At 40.4% G+C, this 26,865-nt stretch overlaps 1 protein-coding gene and 1 pseudogene across 4 annotated transcripts in view; one reads left to right on the top strand and one right to left on the bottom strand.

The window, feature by feature from the left end:
* Positions 1–15,672: 15,672 nt before the first annotated feature.
* LOC118676504 lies at positions 15,673–17,594 on the bottom strand (annotated as a pseudogene).
* Positions 17,595–19,558: 1,964 nt separating this feature from the next.
* The window catches only part of ARHGAP29 (Rho GTPase activating protein 29), an 83,110-nt gene continuing 75,803 nt past the window's right edge, over positions 19,559–26,865 (top strand). For 2 of the 4 annotated variants that reach the window (XM_036347950.1, XM_036347947.1), the window contains exon 1: positions 19,559–19,711. In XM_036347950.1, the coding sequence (XP_036203843.1) occupies positions 19,699–19,711 (13 nt within the window). In that variant the 5' untranslated portion in view covers positions 19,559–19,698. The remainder of the gene's footprint in view (positions 19,712–26,865) is intronic. The other 2 variants (XM_036347941.1, XM_036347943.1) reach the window with 2 other exon arrangements.

The following is a 26,865-nucleotide window of genomic DNA, read 5'->3' as shown; positions in this document are numbered from 1 at the left end:
ACAATATTCTGGAAAAGTTAGCCCCTCTCCATCAGGAAGGGAGAGAGACTCAGACACCCACTCAAAGCTCCGAAAATTCCCCAACATATTTTGGAGGTGAGAGCATATTGACTTTGCCGAGGGTAGTTTCTGGAGTAGCAAGGGCTTTGGGAGTTCCTGGACTTTGTGGTCCAGGAGTGAACACACCACAGAAGGAATCTAATGACAGTTAGCAGTGTTCATTTATTGCTTGGCTGACCCACTGCCCTGGCCATGTCGGCCAGTTTGCCTGTCATTCCCTACTTTCCTGCTAGCTTTACCTTAGAGGGCCAGCCCTTTCTCTCATTCCAATTGCCTCAACTCGGGGTAGGTTTCAGTTTCTTTTAATCAAAAGCAGCTTGACCAGAGAGAATACCACCATGTGCCTTCCTGCGGCTCATAAAATAGGCCAGAAACAAGAGCAGCGTTTCTCCCCAGTCTCCCCACATCCACATTCCTGGTTCTGTGCCAAGTCTGCAACAGCTGCTAAAGTGGAGGGGTACCAGGCTTTCCTCCTGGGTTTGTAGACTTTACCTTCTCACACCAAGAGACATCTCCTCACCCTCTTGATTTTAGGGTCCCCCATTATCTCTTGTAGAACTCACTAAGGCAACAAGCCACCCCCACCCTCAAGGCAGGGGTTTCAGACAGTCAGGATCAGGTTAAGGAAAAGTCACTGGGGCTTGAGGAGCAGGCAGTAACAAGGAGGGGAGATCCCAACTGTGGGATGAAATTGGGAACTGTAGTTCCCAATAAATTGATGGAATTGGGAAATAATACCCCAGAGGGAAATCAGGGCATTCTAAGCAATAATTGATACTTGGTTTCTTAGAGTTTCTTCAGATCTGAGTGGCTGCCCCTATTTTCAACATTCCTTCCCAAAGCATGCCCGTGGAAGGGGCTCAAGAGAAAGAGATGGTCTGAGCCTGAGCTGCCTATTCAGGTGGTAGGCGTTACCTTCTCAGGAGAAAACTGAAACTGGAGGGGTTAAAAATATCCTGCCCACATAGCTCTGGAGCAGGGCCAGAGCCAGGCAGGAGGCAGGGCCCTCAGGAATGCCAGGTCATCCCTGCCAGGGCAGCTATGGCTTTAGCTCACAGGGAAGCCAGACCAGGTCAGTCATGCCAAGGCAGGAAGGAGAGCCAAGTGGGGAATAGGGATAGCATACGGTGGGTCAGAGGTCAGAGGGAAGATCAACCGAAGTGTTGATACCAGAGATGGAACTTAAAACAAATGGGACACAGGAAAGACCAAATGGGAGTTGAACAGGGATGGGATAAGGCTGGGGAGTGGAATCGAGTTTATTAAGATGAAACTGGCAAACTGCCACAGTCCTTCAGTGCGCAGTTAGTACACTCCCTTAATATCCTGAAGCAAGGCCTTGAAGTGTCAGTTTCTCATTGGACTTGCAGTGCACGGGCCAGGGCACGCTGGGAACAGAGAAGAAGCCCTGAGCCAAAGTGAGAGGGGCTTACCAGAGACAGGGGCAACCCAGACGAGAGCCTGGCAATAAAAGACCATGACAAAGAGCAAGAGAAGGTTTAGAAAATACTGTCCCATTTCATACCTGTCAAGATCAAAGGGACAGCTAACACAGAAGAACAGCTTATGAGAATGGCCTCGATGGCCTCTGGCAGACACCAGGAGTGGGATAGGATGAAAGATTGTAGGGATGGAGGATTGTGAGATGTAAAGCTAAATCTTCCAGGAAAGTCTATCCAATAGGAAATGCAGAAGAGCAAGAGATAGTCCAATGCCAGGTAATGGATAGGCAAGTGTGCTGCAGGGGATGCAGATACTTGATGGTGGGTTACAGGGTGGGATTCCCCTGAATGAACTCAAAAGCCCAAAAGAAGCAAGTGGGAGGGAGCCATAGAGGGGCACTCAGGGGCATTCAAAGAGAACCATTGCCCAAAGACACTGAAGCCCTTGGGTCTCATTTCAGCCTGAGAACCAAAAACCATTCCCAGACCTACATTGACTAGTAAGGCAAGGGCTATTGATGTTCTTCCCAACCAGAAACTTCTTAGGCTTGGGATGAAAAGGGTAGGCTTTGGATGTCTGGGTACCAATTATGCACAGTGAGATGAGATGAGGATCAGTATAGATTAGAACCTAACAAAGAAAGATTCGGATGGGAGCCAGCAAGAACACCCGAGGCTCAATGGGACTTGTGCCAACTCATGGGAGAAAGAAATCAAGGACTGTTTTGGTGAGATGGCCATGTTAGCATGCCACTGTAGAGACTGTGAATAGTTGTATTCTTTCTGGAGACCAAGTAGTAATGTGTAGAAATATCCATAAAAATATGCCCAGCCTTTGATCAAGATGTGCTACTTTTGGGGATGTAATCTAAGGAAATGAGGATTAGTATGAATTTACCTTTATGTACAGGAAGCTCACTATCATGTTATTCATACCCAAGAAAATTGGAAGCAATATAAACATTCGATGGTAGAGAAATGAACTGGTTAAAGTAAGAAACTTCCAGAAAATAAGCTAGTATAGGGTCACACTAGATCATACTGTTGAGGAATCCTATATGGCATGGAAAAATCCTCATGCTATAAAATGCTACATGGAAAAAGAAAAAAAAAAAAAACCAAAAAAACCCCCCCCAAAAAACAGAAGTAGAGAGTGGCATATATAGAATAATTTTGGGAATATATCTACACACAGAAAAAAAATGGAAAGGAGGAATACTAAGACATTAATAATTATTATCTTGGATAGTGATATCATAGGTTATTTAAAAATTCTACCAAATTTTATTTATTTTATTTTTTTTTACTTTCTTTTATTTTTTTATTTTTTTTTAAATCTTTATTGTTCAGATTATTACATTTGTTCCTCTTTTTTCCCCCCATAACTCCCCTCCTCCCAGTTCCCGCCCCACCCTCCGCCCTCACTCCCCACCCACTGTCCTCATCCATAGGTGCACGATTTTTGTCCAGTCTCTTCCCGAATCTCCCACACCCCTTTCCCCCCCAAGAATAGTCAGTCCATTCCCTTTCTATGTCCCTGATTCTATTATAATCACCAGTTCATTCTGTTCATCAGATTATTTATTCACTTGATTCTTAGATTTACTTGTTGATAGATGCATATTTGTTGTTCATAATTTGTATCTTTACCTTTTTCTTCTTCTTCCTCTTCTTAAAGGATACCTTTCAGCATTTCATATAATACTGGTTTGGTGGTGATGAACTCCTTTAGATTTTCCTTATCTGTGAAGCTCTTTATCTGACATTCAATTCTGAATGATAGCTTTGCTGGATAAAGTAATCTTGGTTGTAGGTTCTTGGTATTCATCACTTTGAATATTTCTTGCCATTCCCTTCTGGCCTGCAAAGTTTCTGTTGAGAAATCAGCTGACAGTCGTATGGGTATTCCCTTGTAGGTAACTGAGTTTCTTTCTCTTGCTGCTTTTAAGATTCTCTCTTTGTCTTTTGCTCTTGGCATTTTAATGATGATGTGTCTTGGTGTGGTCCTCTTTGGATTCCTTTTGTTTGGGGTTCTCCGCGCTTCTTGGACCTGTAAGTCCATTTCTTTCACCAGGAAGGGGAAGTTTTCTGTCATTATTTCTTCAAATAGGTTTTCAATATCTTGGTCTCTCTCATCTTCTGGCACCCCTATAATTCTGATGTTGGTACGCTTGAAGCTGTCCCAGAGGCTCCTTACACTATCCTCACATTTTTGGATTCTTTTTTCATTTTGCTTTTCTGGTTGGGTGTTTTTTGCTTCCTCGCATTTCAAATCATTGACTTGATTCTTGCGCTCCTCTGGTCTGCTGTCGGGAGTCTGTATAATATTCTTTATTTCAGTCCGTGTATGCTTAATTTCTAGTTGGTTCCCCAATATAACATCGAGGGTCTCATTAGTTTTCTTGTAGATCTCATTAAGTTTATCGGCGGCTTCTAAACAGTTGTTGAGAGACCTTAAAAGTGTGGTTCTGAACTCTATATCTTCCATTGACAATTTTGTCCTGTTTCTTTGTCTCTGCATTTTGTTATGCTTCCTTGGTGCACCCCCTAGTGGTCTTTGTTCGCAGTCTTATAGTTAAACCTTGATTGTTGTAGCTAATACCAGGGAGGGGTTGACCTCCAGGCCAAGTGTCTATGAGAATCAGCTGTGTCTGCAATGAGAGAACTTCTGTCCTCTAGGGAGGTGCTAATCTAGCCTTTGCCTGAGGCTATCCGGCAAATGCCTGTGTGCAGGGCTTGGGCGGGGCGGGTCGCACAGGATCAACAGGGTGGGCTGGAGAGAGCAGTTATGGCGGCTCTCAGTCCCGTCCCCAGGGGCTCTGCCTCTCCGAGTCCCAGCACCCGCTGCAAACCTCGGAGAGAAAGCTGCACTTGCTCTGACCGAAGCCAGACAGTCCCGCTTCTCCCGTTTGAGTCTGGGTCCCTAAAGACTCGCCTGTATCTGGAGCTCAGAGTCTGCGACTCCCTCCCGATTGAAAACGCCAACCGCGCCCTCCGCGCGCCAGCCCGCTCCGCGCACCAACCCGCTCCGTGCACTCCGCACCTCAGAATTTGACTTCAGCACTGCGCCTCCTCTGAGTGTCCGTATGCGTTTCTCTTTCCTCCTAGTTGTAGGACTTCCACTCAGCCAGCGTTCCTGTGGTTCTGGGTGATGTCCATTCTGTTTTTTAGTTTCACTTTTGAAGTAGTTGTTCAAGGCAGCAAACTCCGGCGTTAACCTATGCCGCCATCTTGGTTCTCTTCTTCTACCAAATTTTAAAAATGAGCCTGTATTATTATAAACATAAACATACTGTGTACATCCAAAGGGAATTAGGGGTGAGATTTATTTCATTGAGGTGCTCTGCCTCCTTATGTGACACTTCATAATTGGCCTCAAAATTACACACGTGCTGCACATGGTGTGCTGTGGGAAACTGATATAGGGTTAAGCCTCGGACTGACCTGCTGGCAAAGTCACAAACAATTCCCAGCTTAGAGGGCACAGTCCTCTTAGCATAATTAGGCTTGACCTTATAACACTCCCTAGATCTTATCTGGGAAACTAAGGGGCTGAGGAAGTGCAGGAAGTATAACCATGGTGTAAACAAGTGAAACTCACAAGAAAAGTGTAACTTTGGTAACCACTACCTTGTTTACCACTCACTATAAAAAGCTTGGTGAGGCCTGAGCACAGTGGAAGTCCTTCCTCTTGAGTTGGACTTGCCGCCTGGTCCCCCAATATTCCCAAATTTTCTTGTGTCTTTTCTTTTTCATTTGTTGTGCAGCTCCTCTTCCAGACCCGATCCCTGAACCACGCAGGACGTGGAGGGAAACACTTACGACAGTGTGCAAAGCTTCTACTATATTTAGAGCACTGCTGTTTCTCATTACAAACACACAACATTATAGACACACAACACTCTAAATTTTTTACTTCTAAATTATTGAAATCTTGAATTCTGTTGAGATGTAGCTACACTTAACCTATATGAATAACACAGTAAAGCCAAATGAGACCTAACCGTGTTGAAACAAGCACAGATATTTATTACTGCATTATTCAGTGGGACCAGTGTTATCATAGCGCATGTGCCTGGATTATAAGGTGTGCCAGAGCTTCTGCAGCAAGTAAATCGGAAAACAGGAAGCAGCAGAGCTGGAGATAAGAAGGACTAGCCAAGCTACAGTAATGAGCAGTCCAGGAGTCAATGTCCAATAAGGGACTGGGTACTCAAATCACTGGGATGCTCATCTAAATCTAATCTGATGGAATTCAGCAGTGGCAGATGGTGGTTTCATGAGCTGGTTTTTAAATGTTTCAAGAAGAGAGACACATTTAGCTTAGTTAATGGTGAGATGAAGAAACTAAGAAGATGGTATTGTAGGGATGTAGGATGTAAGTCAGGGAATACTCTTAACAGCTGCAGAGACCAGAACATCATTTAAGGACTAGAAGTTACTTTAGTAGAGTGCAATGCATAGTGGATTACCCTGGGAGCCCCTGGGCACCCATCAGCCTAACTCTAATGCCATTTTTACAAGGATGCAGCTATTCTTGGTTGTTGTTTTTATTGTTCTTGCCACTTACTGACAGGGACAATAGAGATTCTTCCTCATCCAATTTGAGGCAGACCCCAGCAGAGGTTAAAGTAAAATGGAGATCTGCCCTTAGAGAAATAAAAGCTGATAAGGCTGTCAGAATCATAGTCTTGTGAGGGAACATGAGTCAGATAGCAGTCAGATAGACAGGGCACACATGGGAAAAGGCTCCTATATAATGCACATTCGAATGCTTGTGGCTCACCCAGGCTTGGGACAGTGTAACAAATGGTGGTAGATGGGTGGCTGACTTCCTATCATAATACGTCTTGGTCGTTATTAGCACAGAACGAGCCATATTGAACCAACACACTGGAAGCCTCTGGTCCCCTGTAGAAATTCCACAGATGCCTTTGCATTATATAGGGAAGCAACGTTTCCTCTCTGAAGAGTTTACTCTTTAGCTAACATTGGGCCAGGAAATACTTCTTGAACTTTTGACTTGGGAACTCTGAATTTAAACATTCAACATGGATTTAACCAGTCCATCCTAAAAGAGCATTACAGCATTACATGGTTTTTTCCCCTATAACATGTGTATTAGTTTCCCGTGGCTACTGCAACAAATTACCATGAGTTTGAATGGTATTAAAAAGTTTTATTCTTTCACAGTTCTGGAGGCAAAAAGCCCCAAATCAAGGCATTGACAGGGCCATGCTCCCTCTGAAGGCTGAGAAGAAGCCTTCCTTGCTTCTTCCTAGCTTCTGGTGGTTGCCAGCAGTCCTTGGTGTTCCTTGGCTACAGCTGCACTGCTCTAATTTCTACTTATCTTTATCTGGCCATCTTCCCGCTGTGTATGTAGGTCTCTGTGTCTCTCTTCTTATAAGGATTTCAGTCTTCAAATTAGGGCCCACCCTCATCCAGTATGACCTTAATTTAACTAATTACATCTGCAGAGACCCTATTTCCAAATAAGGTCACATTCTGAAGTGCTAGGCAGACCTGAATGGGGGCGGGGGGGTGGAGGAGAGGGGCAGTAGTCAACACAGTACAACATGTTTTCCCAATCTTTGGTCAAATTAATAATGGAAATAAAATCCTATGTTTTTCTTAGGCTCCATTAGATGAGGTCTATTGGTTACTTATATCTCTAAAATGGATACAGGATACAGAAAAGACTGAAATCATGAAACCTTAGGTCTTTGACCAGCTGCTCAACACCATTATAGATTCTCAAAGGATCTGGGTAGAATGACATCTGATAAATGAACACTGCTTATGATCAACTGGGACGTTGGCTTTTAATCCCATGGAGAACCCCATTCCTAAAGATTTGGGCTTAACCACTGGGCCTCTGGTCTAATGCCCTGAACAAAGGCAAGAAAATGACCCAGAATCAGGACTATAATTTTCCATAGTGACAAGTGGTCAAAAAAGATTCACTCAAATAAATAAATAAAAAAGTCCCAACTGAAAGAGAAAGTTGATCTCTCTACCTTGGGAAGCAGCAGATACAGAGAATAAATTCATGGGTTTTGGAGTCAAGTTTGACATGAGTTCAGATTCTGGTTTCACCACTTACTTGGTAGGTGACCTTGTTCAAACTAATTAGTCTCTTTAAGGCTTAGTTTCCTCATTATAACAATGGAGATAGTAATATCTTCCTCACACACTTATTGGGAAGAGTAAATGAGAAAATCTATGTTGTGCATTAAGTATATGGAAGTGCTAGCTATAATCATTACCAAGGTCTAGAACAATCTGTCTAAACTGTTCATATCAGGCCTACCATCTTCTGGACCCCCACACTGATTTCTACTGGAATTTCCTAAAGCAAGAAGGCCTTCCCTGTGTGTGTGTGTGTGTGTGTGTGTGTGTGTGTGTGCGCGCATGTGCGCGCGGGGGGTGGGGGGTGGGGTGGCACTCTAAGACCCTCTGTCACCAGCTATGTGAGAGTCAAGTTCTCCAAAAAGCCAAACCAAACAGCATGCTCATCTAAGCTAGAGGTTGTAACCTGGAGATTGCAGACTTGGCAGCTCCCAGGCCAGATTCTGCTCCTTATGAAATTTTCTTGACCTGGACAAATTTTTAAAAAATTTGGAATTTGTTGGCCACATTTAAAATTCCAATGATGTTTTATAAAGCCCAAATTTCTGGTTTAAAAAAAAGATAAATCAGACAATGCTATGCCTAAATTTTCCCATGACTAAAGTGCCTTTACACTGTATTGTTCAAATTGGCACACTTTTGAAAGTGAGAGGAGGCTCTGTTAATAATTATGCCTGAACAGGTATTAACTCAAACGCCTGAGGCAAATTGGGATACCTGGTTGGTCACCCTACCTCAGTGGTCTGGAGCTAAGTAAGAAAAAATTTCCTCCTGCTGGGAGTCTAGCTCTCTGTTTGCCCCCGCCTCTAGGGTCTTGCATTTTCAATCTATTTTAACACCTTTGAATATCACACCTAATAATTGGTTCTCTGTCACCAGAAGCCAACATCTCTGAGTGGGGCTTCTGTCATCTTCTTTCTCTAAGGAGGAGTTAGGGTGAGCCATCAATCAGTACATATGCCAGACCTCATTCCGGTGCTATCAGGGATTCTGATAGAATTTCTAATAACATAGCAATTCCTGTGTAATGTCATTAACACTTTGTCATCTTCCTGTCTCTTATTAATGAATTCTTCTCTTCATCTATAGGGCACATATCATTGGGTTATGTTACATGTGTCACAATAATAATTTAGAGACATTGCAAAATTCTTGAAGAGTTTTCTGAATCATAAAACAATTTGTTTGAGAGGAACATAAACAAATTTTTTGAAAATTCTTAATTTTTAAGGAGTCCCTATCCAAAGAATGGATTGTATTCCAAAAGTTTGCTTGTAGATCTAGCATAAAGGAACAACGTTATTGCCTCCTCACCCCACACACATATACAGATCCAAAAGAAAATGTATTATATGTATACAAAATAAATACACTACAAAATATCTAAAGATTAGTACTGGATACTGACCTATCCCTGGGTATTCGTATTTGGAACTCTATTTGAGAACGTTCTAAGTGTTTTTTGTGGGTTGTTTTTTTTTTTAAAGCCCTCACTCTTTAGAAATTCTGAACCAAGGCCATTAGTAGGAGAAATAACTTACTAAAAGGGTTTGGGGGACATTCTCCTCTTCTGCCCATTTGTATGTTTATTCATGGATTGTTTGTAGGATAGGTACAATTGGTATGATAAATATCAAAACTCTTTGTTACCTAGAATATTTAATGAATACAAAAAATGTCATTCCTTGATCAAAGTGGATTATTGGAAATCTACAATGTGGAATAGGACTACTTAGATCTGGCGAGTGCATTGGAAAGAGTCCTGCTTGAAGAGACAGGTGACCTCACTTTAAGTTCAATCTCTGCTATTAACTTGTTGGGCAACTTTGGGTAAGTAGCTTACCCTTATTGAGATACAGTTTCTTGTGAGAAATCTGAATGAGAATGATAACAATAATTCATATTCCACAATTTGTCTTGAAGATAAATTGAAGTAATTTATGTATATGATAGAGTTTAGTACCCTGTGAAATGCTATAGAATCAAAAATAATAGAAAAGTAAATTAATGCTTATTGAGCTCTTATTAATGAACTAAGAATTGTGATGGGGTTATTGTTATTAACTAGCCACCAATACTAATGGTAGTAGCAGCACTACTATCCTTAAAATTGCCAATTTCATTCCTCCTGTGTTGGGTACAAATGAAGAGACCAAAGCATCTCTTCTACTCTGAGCAGAAACCAATCAGCCGCCTCCCACTGAAAACACTTACATGACACCAGTTTTGTAAACACCCTGCCTTCTGATTTTAATGACAATATTACAATGGATATGATGCTACATCCGGGCCCACACCCCAGAGTAGGAGTGATATTGACTCATTGAAACTTGTGAATATTATGAAGACAAAATGCCCCACTTAAAGATTTGGAGAATGGCAACTTTCAACCAGACTTGGATTTAATTAATAATCCCATGGGGTGGGTGAAGAAAATGGTCTTGGGTCCAACTAGAACCCATTAGTGGTACTATTTTATGCCTAGAACTTAACTGGTATTGTGTGTTTGTTTGCTACCATAACAAAATACTAGATTGAGTGGCTTAACAGAAATTATTTTTTTTCAAAATAATTCAGTATCCCGGAATCTAAAAGTCTAAAATCAAGGAGTTGGCATGGTTGGTTTCTTCTGAGGACTCCCTTGGCTTGTAGATAGACAACTGTCTTCTCCCTGTGCCTTCACAGGGTCTGTGTGTATCTGTGTCCTAATCTTCTCTTCTTATAAGGACACCAGTCACTTTGGATTAGAGCCCACACTAATTACCTCAGTTTAATTTAAGTACCTCTTTGAAGACGCTATCTCCAAATACAGTCAAATTCTGAGGTAGTGGGGTTAGGCCTTTAACATATTAATTTTGAGGGGACACAATTCACCTCAGAACACCTTGTCTGATTAATCAGTGATCTACCTTGTTCTCAAGAAAATTTCTTAGTGGTCTCCATCTCCTTTACATTTTCTTTCTCCCCATAGTCCTTCCCTGCCCCCACCACCAAAACCATGCAGCCCCTTCAGTTTTCAGAGCATTTCAAACACTGATTCACAAATACAACATTCCTGTTGGCATTGGCAGCTCCATTCCAGAGACTTGCTGGTATTCAGAAAAGTTTGTATAGATTGAGATACCACTTTTCTGTGAAACATCTTCAAAGAGTCCTTCTAGGATCCCCTGTTCCTTGGCCCGTATTCTAAGCTTCTACTTTCTTCAGTCTGTAACTCCAAGATGTATATCTAGACCTCTTATCTACCGATCTACTCATTTCCTTAAATTCTGTTTTCTTGGTAAGCTGGTTTTATCTTTTAGTCATTTTTCCAGCATGAAACTCTTTTTTTTCCGCCCCCCTCTTGGTTCTTACTCATTAGCCAGAAGCAAGTCATTAGAGGCTGTCTTGATCTTGTTCATTCCAACTAAGAGTATCGTCTTAATCTACTCACCGAAGGGGTCTAAAGCAATTTCATTTTGCAGCCCAACTAAGGCTTAACTTCTAAGCAGGGCTACTTATTGTCTTGAGGTCTTGCTTGCCAGTCCATCTGTTCTCCACCCTGCATGTACTAAGCTGATGGTTTCAGTGATGTTACATAAGAGGTATTTCATCAGTCTTTTGGCTAGAAGGATACATAGTTATGCTTGTGACCTCATATAATCTAGTACCATGTAGCTCCCAGATGAAATTAATTACACTGATGAACATCTTCAACTGAATATGTCATCAAGCATAATAAGGATGTCAAATCCAACCATGGCCAAGGATGTCAATCCATCAGTGATAATCAATATTTTTCAAGATCTTTGAAGCAAAGTTTTATCGACATTTTCAGGCACCAATTTTATAGGATTATTAATTCACAGTGCTATTTTCCCTGTATTTTATTCTTTTAGTTTAGCCCTACTTTGTCAGGTATTAGAATAACTTTGGAATACAATCATTTAAATCTAGGTATCTCAATGATGGATAATAATAGTTCTTCTGATACTGTGGAATGTAATGTCCTCTTGAATGAACTTAAGAGGAAACTTTGCTGAAACAGGTTTGTAAAACTAAATATTTTTCAACTTTTACAAGCAGTCACTTCCCAATCCTCTGGCAAGCATGCCACAGGCAGCCAACCCTATATAAATATGCAGTTAGAAAGATAAACACTCATTAAAGTCCCTAGTGGTAGCATTGTTTCTCAGGGTTCAGCAATATTTGTTCAGTGGGTAGATAAAGAAAGAGATTAGCAATGTTTCCATTGAGCTCTATTCCTTCCTAATGCCAGCCAGCTTTTTCCCTAAGAGAAAGGCTGTACTCTGGGCATGTGTTCCAGAATGCTTCAGGACAACTTTTTACTTCAAAAGCAAACTAGCTTGTCTTGGTTTCATGTTAAGCCACCCATTTTTTTAAGGGCCATCATTTTTTACTAACGTAATATGTCAGAACTCCAAAATAATAAAAGTAAATTTGCAGTACAAATTTCATATTTAAAGATGTTAGTAGAGCTTATTTACACATTAAACTAAGAATGACACAGATAGGTGCACTGGTCTAACTTCATAAACTCACAGACATTTGAAGACCTTAATCTATCAATTAGTGTGGAAAGACCCCTGGTCTTGGTTCCCATCTAATTAGGCCAAGCACTAACTGTGATTTCTGGGAAAGCTGGCTGAACTTTCCTTATAAAACAAAGGAGCATGGAGTAGATAAGCTCTCACATCCCTCTGTCTCTGAAAATTATGATATTTTCTTGGTGAAAAACCGATCTCATCTTCCCATCTCCTAAGGTTTTCATGAGGACCAAATGAAAAGATGTACCCCCAGCATAGTGTCATCCATTGAATAAAATACACAGTTGAGGGGTGGCTATATTTGCTTTCTTATCTAATTAGCATTTCATAGAATAAATGAAAGAAAAACAATAGCAGAAAATGTTTACTCCTCACTTAAGAGAAGGAAGGAAATAATTTAAGATCCTAGAGTTATTTATGGTTCTTGCAGGTAAAGACTGGGTGAAGTAATTAAACTTGGCATGTATTATGTTGGTTACAAGCAGCTGATGTAAAATCTTTGTCAAACAAAGCAATATGGTCCTTTTATCTGATTAAAACTTTAAAGATATTAACAAACTAATCTTTTTAAAAGACAAATTTAGTATTTAGGCATATTTACTGTTATTTTCTTTAAACCTTTCTGTTTATTGATTAACGCCAAGTTCTTTTCCAAGTACAATGGTGAACAAAACAGGCAGAGTCCTTTCTATCACATAGCTAGCATTTTCACACTGGTGTGGAAAGATAAAAAATATACAAATACACTAATAACTATACCAAGCCAATAGAATGGTAAGTGCGGTGGCAACATTTAAAGCAGGGGAAGGAAGATAGGGAGAAACATCGAGCGAAATGCTGTTTTTTATGGAGTGGAACATGTCAGTGGTATGGAGTATTTGAGGAGAGGCTAGAAGGGAGCAAAGAACAAGTCACATAGATATAGGACAGTGGTTCTCAACCTTCCTAATGCCGCAACCCTTTAATACAGTTCCTCATGTTGTGGTGACCCCCAATTTCATTGTTACAAATTGAACATAATTAAAGCATAGTGATTAATCACAAAAACAATATGTAATTATATATGTGTTTTCCAATGGTCTTAGGCGACCCCTGTGAAAGGGTCATTCGACCCCCAAAGGGGTCGCGACCCACAGGTTGAGAATCGCTGATATAGGAGAAGAGCCCATCCCAGGCAGATGGAATAACAAAGGCAAAACCCCCAAGGCAAGAGAGCCCCTGACCCATATGGGGAACAGCAAGAAGGCCAGAGAGGCAGCGGAAGAATAAGAGGAGTGATTCTCCAGGAAGTTTCCCTAAGAAAAGTATGGTCAAACTTATCTTCATCTTAACACTAATTTTCTTTAAGTCTAACAGAAACTATTGAACTTTTGATCTCTGCTGAAGTTTTTCATTTGTATAATGGGGATGATACTAGTACCTCATAGAGCTGTTGTGACTCACTAAATGTAAAGAATAATTAAGATAGTATCTAGCTCAGAGCAAACCATGGAAGGCTAGTTTTTTAAAATAAAAATATTGTGTTTACTTAGAAGCATTCAGAATGTCAACAAAACATCTGCAACTTTTTTTTTTTTTTTTGCAATTACAGAGTGGTATTTATTTTTTTGTGTTTTTTTAAAATTTAAATCCTTATTGTTGAAAGTATTACATATGTCTCCTTTAATTAACAGAACAATTACTTTGTATAAGCTATATCAGACACAACTGAAGATGAAAAAACGACCCTCCCATATATAACTAATTTGTGCTGTGCACCAACAAGAACCTACTTTAAATTTCCATGCCAATGTACCACCCCTATACTGTACCAGGCAAGGTTAGTGGCTACTGAAAATAACACCAGGACAGGGCTATCTAAAGACACATTGGGTAGTTGTGTTAACTATACAAAAAAGACACTGTAGGACTCTCATAGCCAGTTAGCCTGGAGGTCAAATCACCCCCGGTATTGCCGACAACAATCAAGGCTTACCTACAACAAGACTGCGCACAAATACCACTAGGGGGTGCACCAAGAAAGCATAAAAAATGCGGAGACAAAGAAACAAGACAAAACTGTCAATGGAGGATATTGAATTCAGAACCACACTTTTAAGGTCTCTTAAGAACTGTCTAGAAGCCGCCGATAAATGTAGTGAGATCCTCAAGAAATCTAATGAGACCCTCGATGTTGTGATAAAGAACCAACTAGAAATCAAGCATACACGGACTGAAATAACGAATACTATACAGACTCCCAACAGCAGACCAGAGGAGCGCAAGAATCAAGGCAAAGATTTGAAATGCGAAGAAGCAAAAAACACCCAACCAGAAAAGCAAAATGAAAAAAGAATTCGAAAATACGAAGATAGTGTAAGGAGCCTCTGGGACAGCTTCAAACGTACCAACATCAGAATTATAGGGGTGCCAGAAGATGAGAGAGACCAAGATATTGAAAACCTATTTGAAAAAATAATGACAGAAAACTTCCCCTTCCTGGTGAAAGAAATAGACTTACAGGTCCAGGAAGCGCAGGGAACCCCAAACAAAAGGAATCCAAAGAGGACCACACCAAGACACATCATCATTAAAATGCCAAGAGCAAAAGACAAAGAGAGAATCTTAAAAGCAGCAAGAGAAAGAAACTCAGTTACCTACAAGGGAATACCCATACGACTGTCAGCTGATTTCTCAACAGAAACTTTGCAGGCCAGAAGGGAATGGCAAGAAATATTCAAAGTGATGAATACCAAGAACCTACAACCAAGATTACTTTATCCAGCAAAGCTATCATTCAGAACTGAAGGTCAGATAAAGGTCTTCACAGATAAGGAAAAGCTAAAGGAGTTCATCACCACCAAACCAGTATTATATGAAATGCTGAAAGGTATCCTTTAAGAAGAGGAAGAAGAAGAAAAAGGTAAAGATACAAATTATGAACAACAAACATGCATCTATCAATCAAGTGAACAAATAATCTGGTGATCATAATAGGTATCCTTTAAGAAGAGGAAGAAGAAGAAGAAAAAGGTAAAGATACAAATTATGAACAACAAACATGCATCTATCAATCAAGTGAACAAATAATCTGGTGATCATAATAGAATCCGGGACATAGAAAGGGAATGGACTGACTATTCTTGGGGGGGGAAAGGGGTGTGGGAGATGCGGGAAGAGACTGGACAAAAATCGTGCACCTATGGATGAGGACAGTGGGGGTGGGGAGTGAGGGCGGAGGGTGGGGTGGGAACTGGGAAGAGGGGAGTTATGGGGGGAAAAAAGAGGAACAAATGTAATAGTCTGAACAATGAAGATTTAATTAAAAAAAAAGACACTGTACAGTTTGAAACAAATCTTACACATCCTTAAATTTCAATTTTTTTTTTTCCTTAAAAGGAATGAGTTGTGTACAGGAAGATTAAATGCTTTATAGACAAGAAAAAAAAAAACTTCCATAAAACCAACAACTTCTCCTTCTCCTTCTCCTTCTCCTTCTCCTTCTCCTTCTCCTTCTCCTTCTCCTTCTCCTTCTCCTTCTCCTTCTCCTTCTCCCTCTCCTTCCCCTTTCCCTCCTCCTCCTCTTCCTCCTCTTCATCTTCCTCCTGTTCCTTCTTTTTCTTGCTTTTTTTCAGCTTTGACGACTCACCTTTTTTTGTAGCAATATTCTTTCTGTATTTTTCCTTCAGGTCACCAACCTTCCTTTTGTGAAGCTTGTCAACTGCAGCAGTGTTATTCCGCATCTCTCCCAGCTTCTTTGCAATATCACCAATGGATAAGCCAGGATGCTCTCCTTTGATTTTGGGGGGATACTCAAAACAAAACAAGAAAAAGGCCAAAGGAGGCCTCTTGGGTGCACTGGTATCCTTTAATTTCTTTTTTGTTTCCCCTTTAGGAGGGATATGTTTTCATTTCTCTTTCATAACGGGCTTTGTCTGCCTTTGACACGTGTTCATATTTCCCTTTCTCCTTAGCAGACATGGTCTTCCACCTCTCTGAGCACTTCTTAGAAAACTCTGAGAAGTTGACTGCAGCATCTGGATGCTACTTCTTGTGCTCCTCCCAGCAAATTTGCACAAAGAAAGCATATGATGACATTCTGCCTCCGGACTTCTTACGAATCTCCTTTGGCCACATTTAATTATTTTTCCTCAGTAAGCACACAGTAATTGCCCAGTGCCCGTCCAGCTTGCACTTGCCCCAGCCCTGTTCTCTATAGAGCTCAATGTACTGCAATGGCTGTCCATGGAAGGCTAATTTTTATTGCTATCATCATCATCATTATCATCTCTTCATTCACAATAATATCAATAATTCAAATTTTAAGCTAATAGTATTATTTTGCACCAACCAGTGGGATAGTTTACCTACACATGTTGTTAAAACACTAAGTAGGATCATGGTACATAGTGACTCAAGCACAGAGATTGATATTATCAAATGTCTTACAGAGAGCTTAAGATAAAAAAAACAACAAAACAAAACAACTGGGTTTTGAAATTTAATATGTTAATCCAAACATAAAATTAGTATGATATCATATCCATACACTCAATTGAGTTTTTCTTTTCTTCAGCCTACATTTCCTCCCTCCTCATGACAACACAGAATTATTGAATGTTTGCAATGTCTTTCACATTTATGTCCAGTATGTGGTCTGAATTGATTCCTTGTTTCTCAATTACTAGCATCATGGAATCAAGATTAATAACCTGCTTGGTGAGTTTTGTCCAGTTTGGAATCTGGTGTCTTTGTACTCAGTGTGGCCTGTCGGGCTCTCCGTGATTCTTTTTAAATGCCCCAGCAGCAAGGGTCAAAGGCAGCTACAGTGATGGGGAGCCTACCTGCCTTTGGGCCACCCTTACCTGATTGCATTATTTCAACTCCTCTCCAAGGCATTTAAAGTTCACTAGTATAATCCCAGTGCTTAGAACAATGCCTGGCCCATTGGAGGTACTCAATACATATTTGAACAATGAGTAAAATAGGCCTGGTGGATGATTTTGCACTCTCCGAAACAGACTATCACTTAAGTGTGGCTGAGAGGAAGAGCACCTATCCACTGTGCTCTCCTGTGGGGTTGGCTCCAATCCCTACTGTCCCTGTGGAGCACCTGCCTGCATTATCAATCCCTTCATCTCAGGGCACAGGGTACTTGGGACCGGGTTTGCCTTAGGCAAGTGGTTTTGAAGCCATTCTATTTGGTTTCACCAGTTAAACAAGTTGAGCAGAGTTTATGGTAAAAACAAACAAAAGCAACACATCTTGAAGGATTTTTATTTCTTGGCTCACTGGTCATTCCCTCAAAATTTCTCCAGAAAATACTTAGTCCAGGGGTGGGCAAACTTTTTGACTCGAGGGCCACAATGGGTTCTTAAACTGGACCGGAGGGCCGGAACAAAAGCATGGATGGAGTGTTTGTGTGAACTAATATAAATTCAAAGTAAACATCATTACATAAAAAGGGTATGGTCTTTTTTTTTTTTTAGTTTTATTCATTTCAAATGGTCCGGATCCGGCCCGCGGGCCATAGTTTGCCCACGGCTGACTTAGTCCCTTCTATACCAGACATGGACCTATGCAACATAATACTGTAGAACTTCACAATCTAATTAGCATAAATAAATGCTAACAAATAAAATACTTTTGACAATCACAAGTGCCACAAGAATAGGATTGTATGTACCATATAATGTCAAATGGGATGATTGATTTTCAGTGAGAAGAGGAAGGCTTCAGCAGAGGCAGTATTACCTCTATCATGGAAAGATCAAGGAACATTTCAATAGGCAGAGTGGTTATATGTTAGCAGTAAGTACTGTAATGACAAAAATAATACTATACCACCTGTCCTAAATGTTTAACTATCAATCCAGCATCCATTATGCCTCTGATTTTAGTTTGTTTGTCTGTGATTCTTTGTCCTTCAAAGCCATGCTCTTGAGCCATTTTAACCAAGAAACATTTATATGTAAAAAGCAAGTTGGTGCATAAGGGCATGTGCTGGGACACGTTAAGCACCCTGTCAGTCACCAGTGACTGACACTATACTTTCCGTCCAGAAGACAAAACAGGCTGGGAGCTTAATGTGTTAATAGAATTTAGTGCCAGAATTTCCCTTAATTCTTTATTTTCTTTACCAAACACATGAGCCACTTGTCTCAAATAACATATGTTTGATAGTCATTCTTTCTCAGTTAATAATTGTATTTATTTTGCAAAAATAAATTGCCATCTTTCTCTGTTTTCAAATATCACATCCTTCCAGAGTAAAAAAAAAAAAAAAAGAAGAGTGGGTACTCTGGCTGGTGTGGCTCAGTTGGTTGGGCATCATCCTGTGCACCCAGTGATTGTGGTTTGATTCTTGGTTAGGTCACGTGCCGGGCTTGCAGGCTTGATTCCCAGTAGGGGCAGGCAGGAGACAGCTGATGGTTCTCTCTCATTGATGTTTCTCTCTCTCCTTCTCCCTTCCTCCCTCTCTCTAAAATCAATAAAAGTATATATATACATATATATATATATATATAAAAGAATGGAGAATATGGCCGATGTTTAATATATTTTGAAAAAAAGTTAAGGGGGGGTTGAGATGGAGGAATTTTTCTAAATTCCCTTCCCATAGTCTTACCCATTTACTCAACTAAAACTTATGGAGTGCCTGCTATGTCTCAGCCTAGATGACAGAAAGGGTATTCTTGGCAGAGTAGGTGTATTACAATATATACTCTATTATTCAAGAGAAACGCTGTACTTTTTTTTATATATGTTGTATGATCCAAGTTCTAGATAAATGCTTTAATTTTGGTTGTTGGTGAGTACCATTACTTAGGGGAGCATTTACTGGTAAATAGCAAGTAGCACAGTTAGGGGGAAATTCAACTAGTATTTATTGAGCAACTTCTATAAGCCATAATAGTTGTATAATTTAGTTTCTGAAAATGACAAGACAGAAAAGAGTGGGGCAGTTTTAAAGTTAAGCACGAAACATATTTTTGTTCCATAAGGGTGGAGGAAGAAGACAGACAAAAGTTGAAGACCAGATTCCTGACTAGAAGGAATTCAAAGTGTCCACCTGGGAAATCTCCACTTACACAACGAGGGCAGAAGACCTGCTCCCTGCTGGAGGGTGCAAAAGGTGACTTGTTTCTAAGGTTCGCTTCGCTGGTCCTGCGGCAAACCGCACAGTCTGGCCAACACCTCCGGTGTTGGGGACAGTCTGCGGGCTCCCGCGCTGTTGACAGCCGGCCTCCCTGGGTGCCCGAGCCAGAAACCGCCCCACCTGCTGCTGGGCGCCAAGCCCCGCCCCCTCCGCGCGTGGGCCAATGGGCTGGGCTCCAGGGGCGGGGCGAGGCAGGGCGGGAGGAGCGAGGCCAGGGGGCGGGGCGGCGGCGGACAGCGCGGTAGTGGCGGTGGCTGCAGGGGCGGCGGCGGCTTGGCCGAGTGTCCGCGGGTCGTGGGGGGATGGGGTCTGCAAGCTCCAGCCCTCGGCGGCGGCGGCGGCGGCCCTGAGTGTCGGCCGGCGTCCGCGTCCGGGACGCGGGATGGAGCGCTGCGGTGAGTGTGGGTCGGCGGCGCTCGCTTCGGCCGCGGCGGCGGCTGCGGCTGCGGCTGCGGCTGGGGTCACGCGTGGTGGCCGGCCGCGAGGTGCGGTCCAAGGTCCGGGCGGCCCACGCGGTGGCTCTGAGCGGAAGCGGTGCGGCTTCGGTCTGCGCTGGGAGCCGGGCCGGCGTCCTTGGGGCTCCTAGTCCTTCGGGGAGGGGTTCGACCCGAGCCTTGGGTGCGCCGGGAGTGGCCGGAGCGGGGAAGTCGGGGGGGCGCGAGCCGTCGCCTCGCGGGCACTGCGGACCCCGGACGGGCGACCCGAGTTAAGCGACGTGGCCGCCGGGAGAGACTCGCTGGCGGACTTCCACCCCATTCCGGGTCCCGCCGCGCTCCCTGCAGCCCCTCTCCCTTTCCTGGCCGCGCGCCTTCCTCCGCCTCCATCGGAATGCGGGCTCCTTCCCCCTTTCCCCGCTGGGTCTTCACATTCGCCTTCCTCACATGGGTTCACTTTTGGAGTTTGGTGGCGTTTTCTGAAAATGCAAAGACTTAAAGTAACAAACATTTCTTGTTCCATATTTACTTTTTTTTTAAAATCACACTTCACCTCACCTAGGCCTCTCGACTGTTTATCATTTGCGGGGTGGGGGGCGCAGGAAAGGTGGAAAATCACTCTCATTCCCTTCCGATCCGAGTGCCCCCCTCTGGGGCGTCCATGTCACTTTCTCCATACCCTCCCCTCTACCCCCACTTCTCTCTCTTCTCCCTGTAGCTGTCCCTTCCCCACCCCTCACCACCCCCGCCCCCTGCCTGTATCTATCATTTTCCAGCCTGGGCCCAAGAGCAAGTCCTGTGCTTTGCAGAATAGGAATTGACCCGCGGAGGATTGCAGCTACTACCAGGAGAGAGTATCCCTGCGAGTTTGTTTTCTTAACCGTCCCAGGACCTCATGATCCAAACCTCGTTCTCTGGATGGCTTTTCTTTGGCCCCAGAGTAGCCAGGGACTCTCCTTGTCTTTGAGACCCTCTGACATGTCCAGAGTCTATCTTGCTTTTTCACCCCTACCTCTCATTAGAGACAGAAGTGACGTTTCGTTATCATCACCCCGTCCCCCTCCACACTGAGTTTTTTTCATCTTCTGTGGATCTTTTGGGGGAAGTTAGGAGGTGCTTTGTGAAAGTTCCAAGACTTAAGTGGAACTGAAATAGCCAAGGAGCGTTTGGTTCCACATGTACCCTTTCCTTTTCTCCTATTCAGATTTGGTGAGGGGGTTTCCTCTCCACGAAAAATAATTTTAAAGGAGATATGACAGTGAATATTTAGAATGAAGAAAGAAATCACAGCAAATACTACGACGGTCTTGGAGATTTAGATCTCTTTCTTCAGAGATTTCTTTAGGCAGTTTGCCAGAAATGGGTACTTAGAAATGCTTCCTGATTGTAGGAACTGTGCAAGTGAGGAATCTTGACGCTTATGTTTCATTAGCTTTTATGGTACAAATAGCTCTAGTCTTCTCATTCTGAGAAGAGTTTACGAGTGAACTCAAAGGAAAGTGATAGGCCTGGGTAGAAAATGTTTCAGTTTCCACATTGGCAAGAAATAGAACTTTGGCTGAGATGAGGAAAGCACTGTTCAGGAATCCGTGATGTCTGGTCATTCTCACTCTGCCCACCTCTCTAAAATAGAACATCCACCTATTTATCAGTGCCTTCTGTAAAGTCCCTTTAGCTAGGAATTTGGACTTCTGCAACCATTGCTGTTGGTCCCGGGTTACATAGTATGTTGAACAAAACTCATACCCAGAAGGCACCCTGGAAGGATTTGTATTGGTGATTCATTTCAGCATTCACTGAGACAATTGAGTGTGATCCCATTCTATGTTAGGGTCCTACGGAACCTTTCAGTCTCTTGGGTAGAAGTAGACAATCTGAATAAATAGGACCTAACACATAATATCTTGGGTTACCCAAGAAATGTATGTTGAATGTCTGTTGGGAAAGTAGGGGGATGATTTCTTTTCAGTGGAGAGAATGAAAAGGCTTCTTAGACGAGGTGTTGTTTTGTATGAGATTGAAGTTAAGAAAATGTCTTTAATAAGCATGGAAAGTAGAAGAGTCCTTCTGGCCAGAATTGCTAGTTATATCTAATGCATACCAGGATGTCACTGATCAGCTTCCATGATTCTGCTTTGAAGACTATTTCGTTTGTTTTGTTTATACTTTCCTACCTTACCTATAGCATGATGATGAGCCACAACACATAAAGACACATTCGCATGTAATGAAACAAGGAGGTTTAAAAGGAAGGTTAGGGACTCATTTTGGTATGATGAGGATTTTTCTCTTCTTTGTCTTTATTATTGCTCTAATAAGCAAAAGAGCCATTTGATGATACTGCCTCCTTAGATAAGAATTTTTCTTTTTCGTAAAAAGAGGAACTATTCAAAAGGAATCTCTTATACTTTTACTTATAGTTTATGGAGTATTCATTGAGCACCAGCATGACAACAGATTTTTACATATGTACTTAAAGTGACTTTTGACAAATGTATTCACCCATGTAATCACCACCAAATCGAGATACAGAACATTTCCATCACTCCAAAAAGTTCCCTCATGCTTATTATGGAGCTCTCCCCCTTGCCCCCCATAATCCCTGCCCCTAGGCAACTATTGATGTTTTTTGTTACTAAAGATTACGTTCCATCTTTTTTAGAATTTCATGTAAGTGAAATCATGCAGTATATATTCTTTGTGTCTGGCTTCTTTTGTGTAGCATAATGTGTTTTAGATTCATCTATGGTTTTTGATATATTGTGAATATTTATTAAGTAGTATTCCATTGTAAGGCTATATCACAATTTGTTTACCCATTTATGTGTTGATGGACATTTGAATTGTTCCAGTTTTTTTCTATCATGAAAAAAGTTGCTATGTACATCCTGCTTTGAAGACTATTTTGTTTGCTTGTTTATAATTTCCTACTGTACCTATAGCATGATGTCAAGTTATTTAGCACCATTTGACTGCCAAAGGCCTATTTCTTGCCAATGTGAGGACTGAAACATTTTCTACCCAGTGTACAAGTTTTTGGACGAATGTATCTTTTCAGTTCAAAATAGTAGAATTGGTGGGTTGTATGGTGAATGTATGTTTAACTGTATAAGAAACTGCCAGGCTGTTCTCCAAAGTGGTTGTGTAGCTTGTGTAGCAGCAATGTGTGAGCATTTTAGTTGCTCTGCATCCTGCCCCGAATTTAGTATTTATTTTTAATTAAAATTAAGAATTTTAGTAGAATTTAATGGTACCTCATTGAGTTTAAATTTGCATTTCCTAGATACTAGTGATGTTGAGCACTATTTCATATGCTGATTGCCCAGTTTGTATCTTCTTTTGCTAAATGTCTGCTTATATCTTTTACTCATTAATTTATTGGGTTGTTTTCCTATTATCTAGTTGTAAGAGTTCTTGATACATTTGGATGCAGGTCCTTTGTCAGATATTTCCCCCCAATTTGTGACTTGTATTTCATTTCTTAATAGTGTGTTTCTAAGAGAAATTTTAAATTTTGATGAAGTCCAGTTTACTAATGTTTTCTTATGGTTCTTACTTTTTGTGTCTGAGAAATTGTTCCCTAGATTTCCTCCCATGTTTTCTTTTAGAAGAGGTATCCTCAAACCCTTTTAAATGGACCAGATTGTAAATATTTTAGGCTTACAGGCTATAGCAATTCAATCACTCAGCTCTACTGTTGTAGCTCAAAAACAGTTATTGACAATACATAAGTGATTGGACATGGTTGTGTTCCATCAAAGCTTTTACTTATAAAAATAGCCGAAGAACATAGGGGGTTGGGTGGAGGGGGCAAAGGGATGGAAAATGGGGGACAATTGTAATACTGTCAACAACAACAACAACAACAATAATAATAATAATAATAATAATAAAAGGGCATCTGCCCCCTCTGACTCCTGAATTTAAAGAATTGATAGTTTTAAGTTTTATATTTATGTCTATGATACAATTTTAGGGTATGCTGTGAAGTAAGTTGAGGGTCATTTTTTTCTCAAATGTGATTTAGCAGTATTTGACTGCCTTTCTCTGATTGAATTACTTTGGTACCTCTTGAAAATCAATTCACAGTATATATGTGGGCCTATTTCGGGACTCTATCTATTATGTTGGTTTGTGTTTCTCTTTATATCAATATCACACTGTTCTTAATTACTGTAACTCTGTACTAAATCTTGAAATCAGGCAGTGTAAGTCCTATGATTTTGTTCTTTTTCAAAATTGTTTTGGCTGTTCCATATCTTTTATATATTCATGTACATTTTCGACTTGGCCTGTCAATTTCTATAAAAATTCAGGAGAGATTTATTTGGAATTGCTTGAAATTATAAATGAATTTGGAGGGAAATTAAAGTCTTAACAGTATTGAATCCTCCAATCCATGAAAATGGTATACTTGTTGATTTATTCAGTTCTTTACCTTGCACTAGTTTTTTTTGTAGTTTTAAATTTTGTACATGTTTTATTAAATTTATTTCTAAAAGTATTTTTTGATGTTATTGTAAATAGTATTAGTTTCTAAAATTGTATTGTCTAATTGTTTGTTGTTATATAGAAATAAAGTTGATTGTGGTATATTGGGCTTGTAGTCTGTGACCTTGCTATGTTCATTGTATGTCATTCAAATGTCAGTACAAGCCCATCCCCAGTTTTGACAAACTTACTTATAGGTGTCTTAGGATTTTCTAGGTATACAAACATGTCAACTTAGAATAAAGTGTTTTACTTCTTCCCTTTCAATCTGTATGTGTTTTATTTTTTTTCCCTTGTTTTATTATACTGTCTAAGACCTTCAGTAACATTATTGATCCTGATCTTAAGGGGAAAACATTGTCTTTCATCATTAACTATGGTGTAAGCTGTAGATTTTTGGTAGATGCCATTTATCAGGTTGAAGGAATTCTTTTCTACTACTTTGCTGACTGCTTCAATCATGAATGGGTGTGGAATTTTGTCAGATCTTTTTTCTGCATCTATTGAGAAGATTCCCCCCCCCCCTTTTTTCCCCCCTATTGAATAATAAAGGAAGCTTGCATTCCTGGGACAAACTCTTTTTGGTCATAATGTATTATCCTTTTTATATATTGTTGGATTTGACTTGCTAATACTATGTCAAGAAATTTGGTATGTTTTTCTGATAATATCTTTGTCTAGTTTCAGAATAAAGGTAATGTTGACCTTAGAAAATGAGTTGGAAAATGTTCCTATCTTTATTTTTTGAGCCTTTTTGTGGGATTATTTTATCTGATTCAATAGATTTCATCAGTGAAGCCATCTTGGTCTGCAGTTTTCTTTCTGAGACATTTTTTTAAATATATACATTTTATTGATTTTTTACAGAGAGGAAGGGAGAGGGACAGAGAGTTAGAAACATCGATGAGAGAGAAACAAACATCGATCAGCTGCCTCCTGCACACCCCCCACTGGGGATGTGCCCGCAACCAAGGTACATGCCCTTGACCGGAATCGAACCCGGGACCCTTCAGTCCGCAGGCCGATGCTCTATCCACTGAGCCAAACTGATCAGGGCCAGAGACATTTTTAATTTCTTTAATACATATAAGGTTTTCAGATTTTCTATTTCTTGTGTTAGATTTGGTCATTTATGTCATTCAAGAAATTCTTCCATTTCATCTGAGTTGTTGAATTTATTGGCAAACTTGTTTATAACATTGCCTTGTTGTTCTTTTAATATCTGTAAGGTCTGTACTGATGTCCCTTTTTTCATTAATGATATTAGTAATTTGTTTTCTCTTCGTACTTTTTTATCAGTCTAGCTAAATATGTATGTCTTTAAATGACTTCTTTCAAAGAACCAGCTTTTAGTTATGTCGATTTTTCTGTTTGTTTTCTATATCATTGATTTCCACTCTTATCATTGTTTCCTTTCTTTTACTTCTTTTGTGTTTAAATTGTTCTTTGTTCTCTAGCTTCTTAAAGTGGAAGCTTAGATCACTGATTTTAGACCCTTTTTAACAAAAACATCTAAAGCTGTATATTTCTCTAACCTCTGCTTTCACTGTGTAACTTATACATTTGAAATGTGTTTTCATTTTCATTCAGTTCAAAATATTTTCAGATTTCCCTTGTGGAAACTTGACACATGGGTTATTTAAGAATATATTTTATAATTTATAAATATTTAGGGATTTCCCAATTATTTTATTGTCATTTATTCCAAATTTAATTTTGTTTGGGTCAGAACATATACAGTATGATTTCAATCCTCTTAAATTTATTGAGACTTATTGTATGTATGGTTCCATATATGGTCTTAGTGAATATTTTATGTTTGTTTGAAAAGAATGTGTATCCTGATGTTGCTACGTAGAGTTTTCTGTACATGTCTACCAGTTGGCTGATAATATTATTTAAATCTTCTATATCCTATATATCCTTACAAATTTTCTGTTTTCTGTTCTATCAGTTACTGAGAGAAGATTGTTGAAATCTTAACTATATTGGATTTATCTGTTTTTCTCTGACAGTTCTGTCAGTTTTTGCCTCATATATTTTTGGAGCTCTATTTTTAGGTGCATATACTTTTAGGATTAAGTCTTTATAATGAATTGACTTATTTGTAATTATGAAATGTTACTCTTTATCTTTGGCAAAACCCCTTGTCTGTTATAATAGAACTATTTCTAATTTTTTGATTCATATTTGCATGGTATATCTTTTTCTGTTGTTTTACTTTCAATCTATTTGTATCTTTGTATTCCAAGTCTGTTTCTTACAGTCAGTATGTAGTTGGGTCTTACTTTTTTATACAATTGGACAATTTCTGACTTTTCATAGGTGTGTTTAGAGTATATTTAATGTAATTATTGATATGATTGGGTTTAAATCTCATCTTGCTGTTTTTAATTTGTCTCATCTGTTTTTTGTTTTTTTTCTTCTTTTGGATTAATTTTTTTGAAATTCCACTTATGTCCTCTATTGGCTTACTGTACCTTTGAATATTTTATTATATATTTCTAGTTATTATAGTACTAGAGGCCCGATGCATGAAATTCATGCAAGGGCCTTGGCCCTGGCACCTCTGCCTCGGCCCCGCCCGCTGCAGCTTTGTCTGGAAGGAAGGATGTCCGGAAGGA

Source organism: Myotis myotis, unplaced genomic scaffold (assembly GCF_014108235.1).
Source record: "Myotis myotis isolate mMyoMyo1 unplaced genomic scaffold, mMyoMyo1.p scaffold_m19_p_2, whole genome shotgun sequence".
Lineage (NCBI taxonomy): Eukaryota > Metazoa > Chordata > Mammalia > Chiroptera > Vespertilionidae > Myotis > Myotis myotis.
Note: the sequence above shows the minus strand (reverse complement) of the source record. Positions and strands in the feature narration are given on the sequence as shown.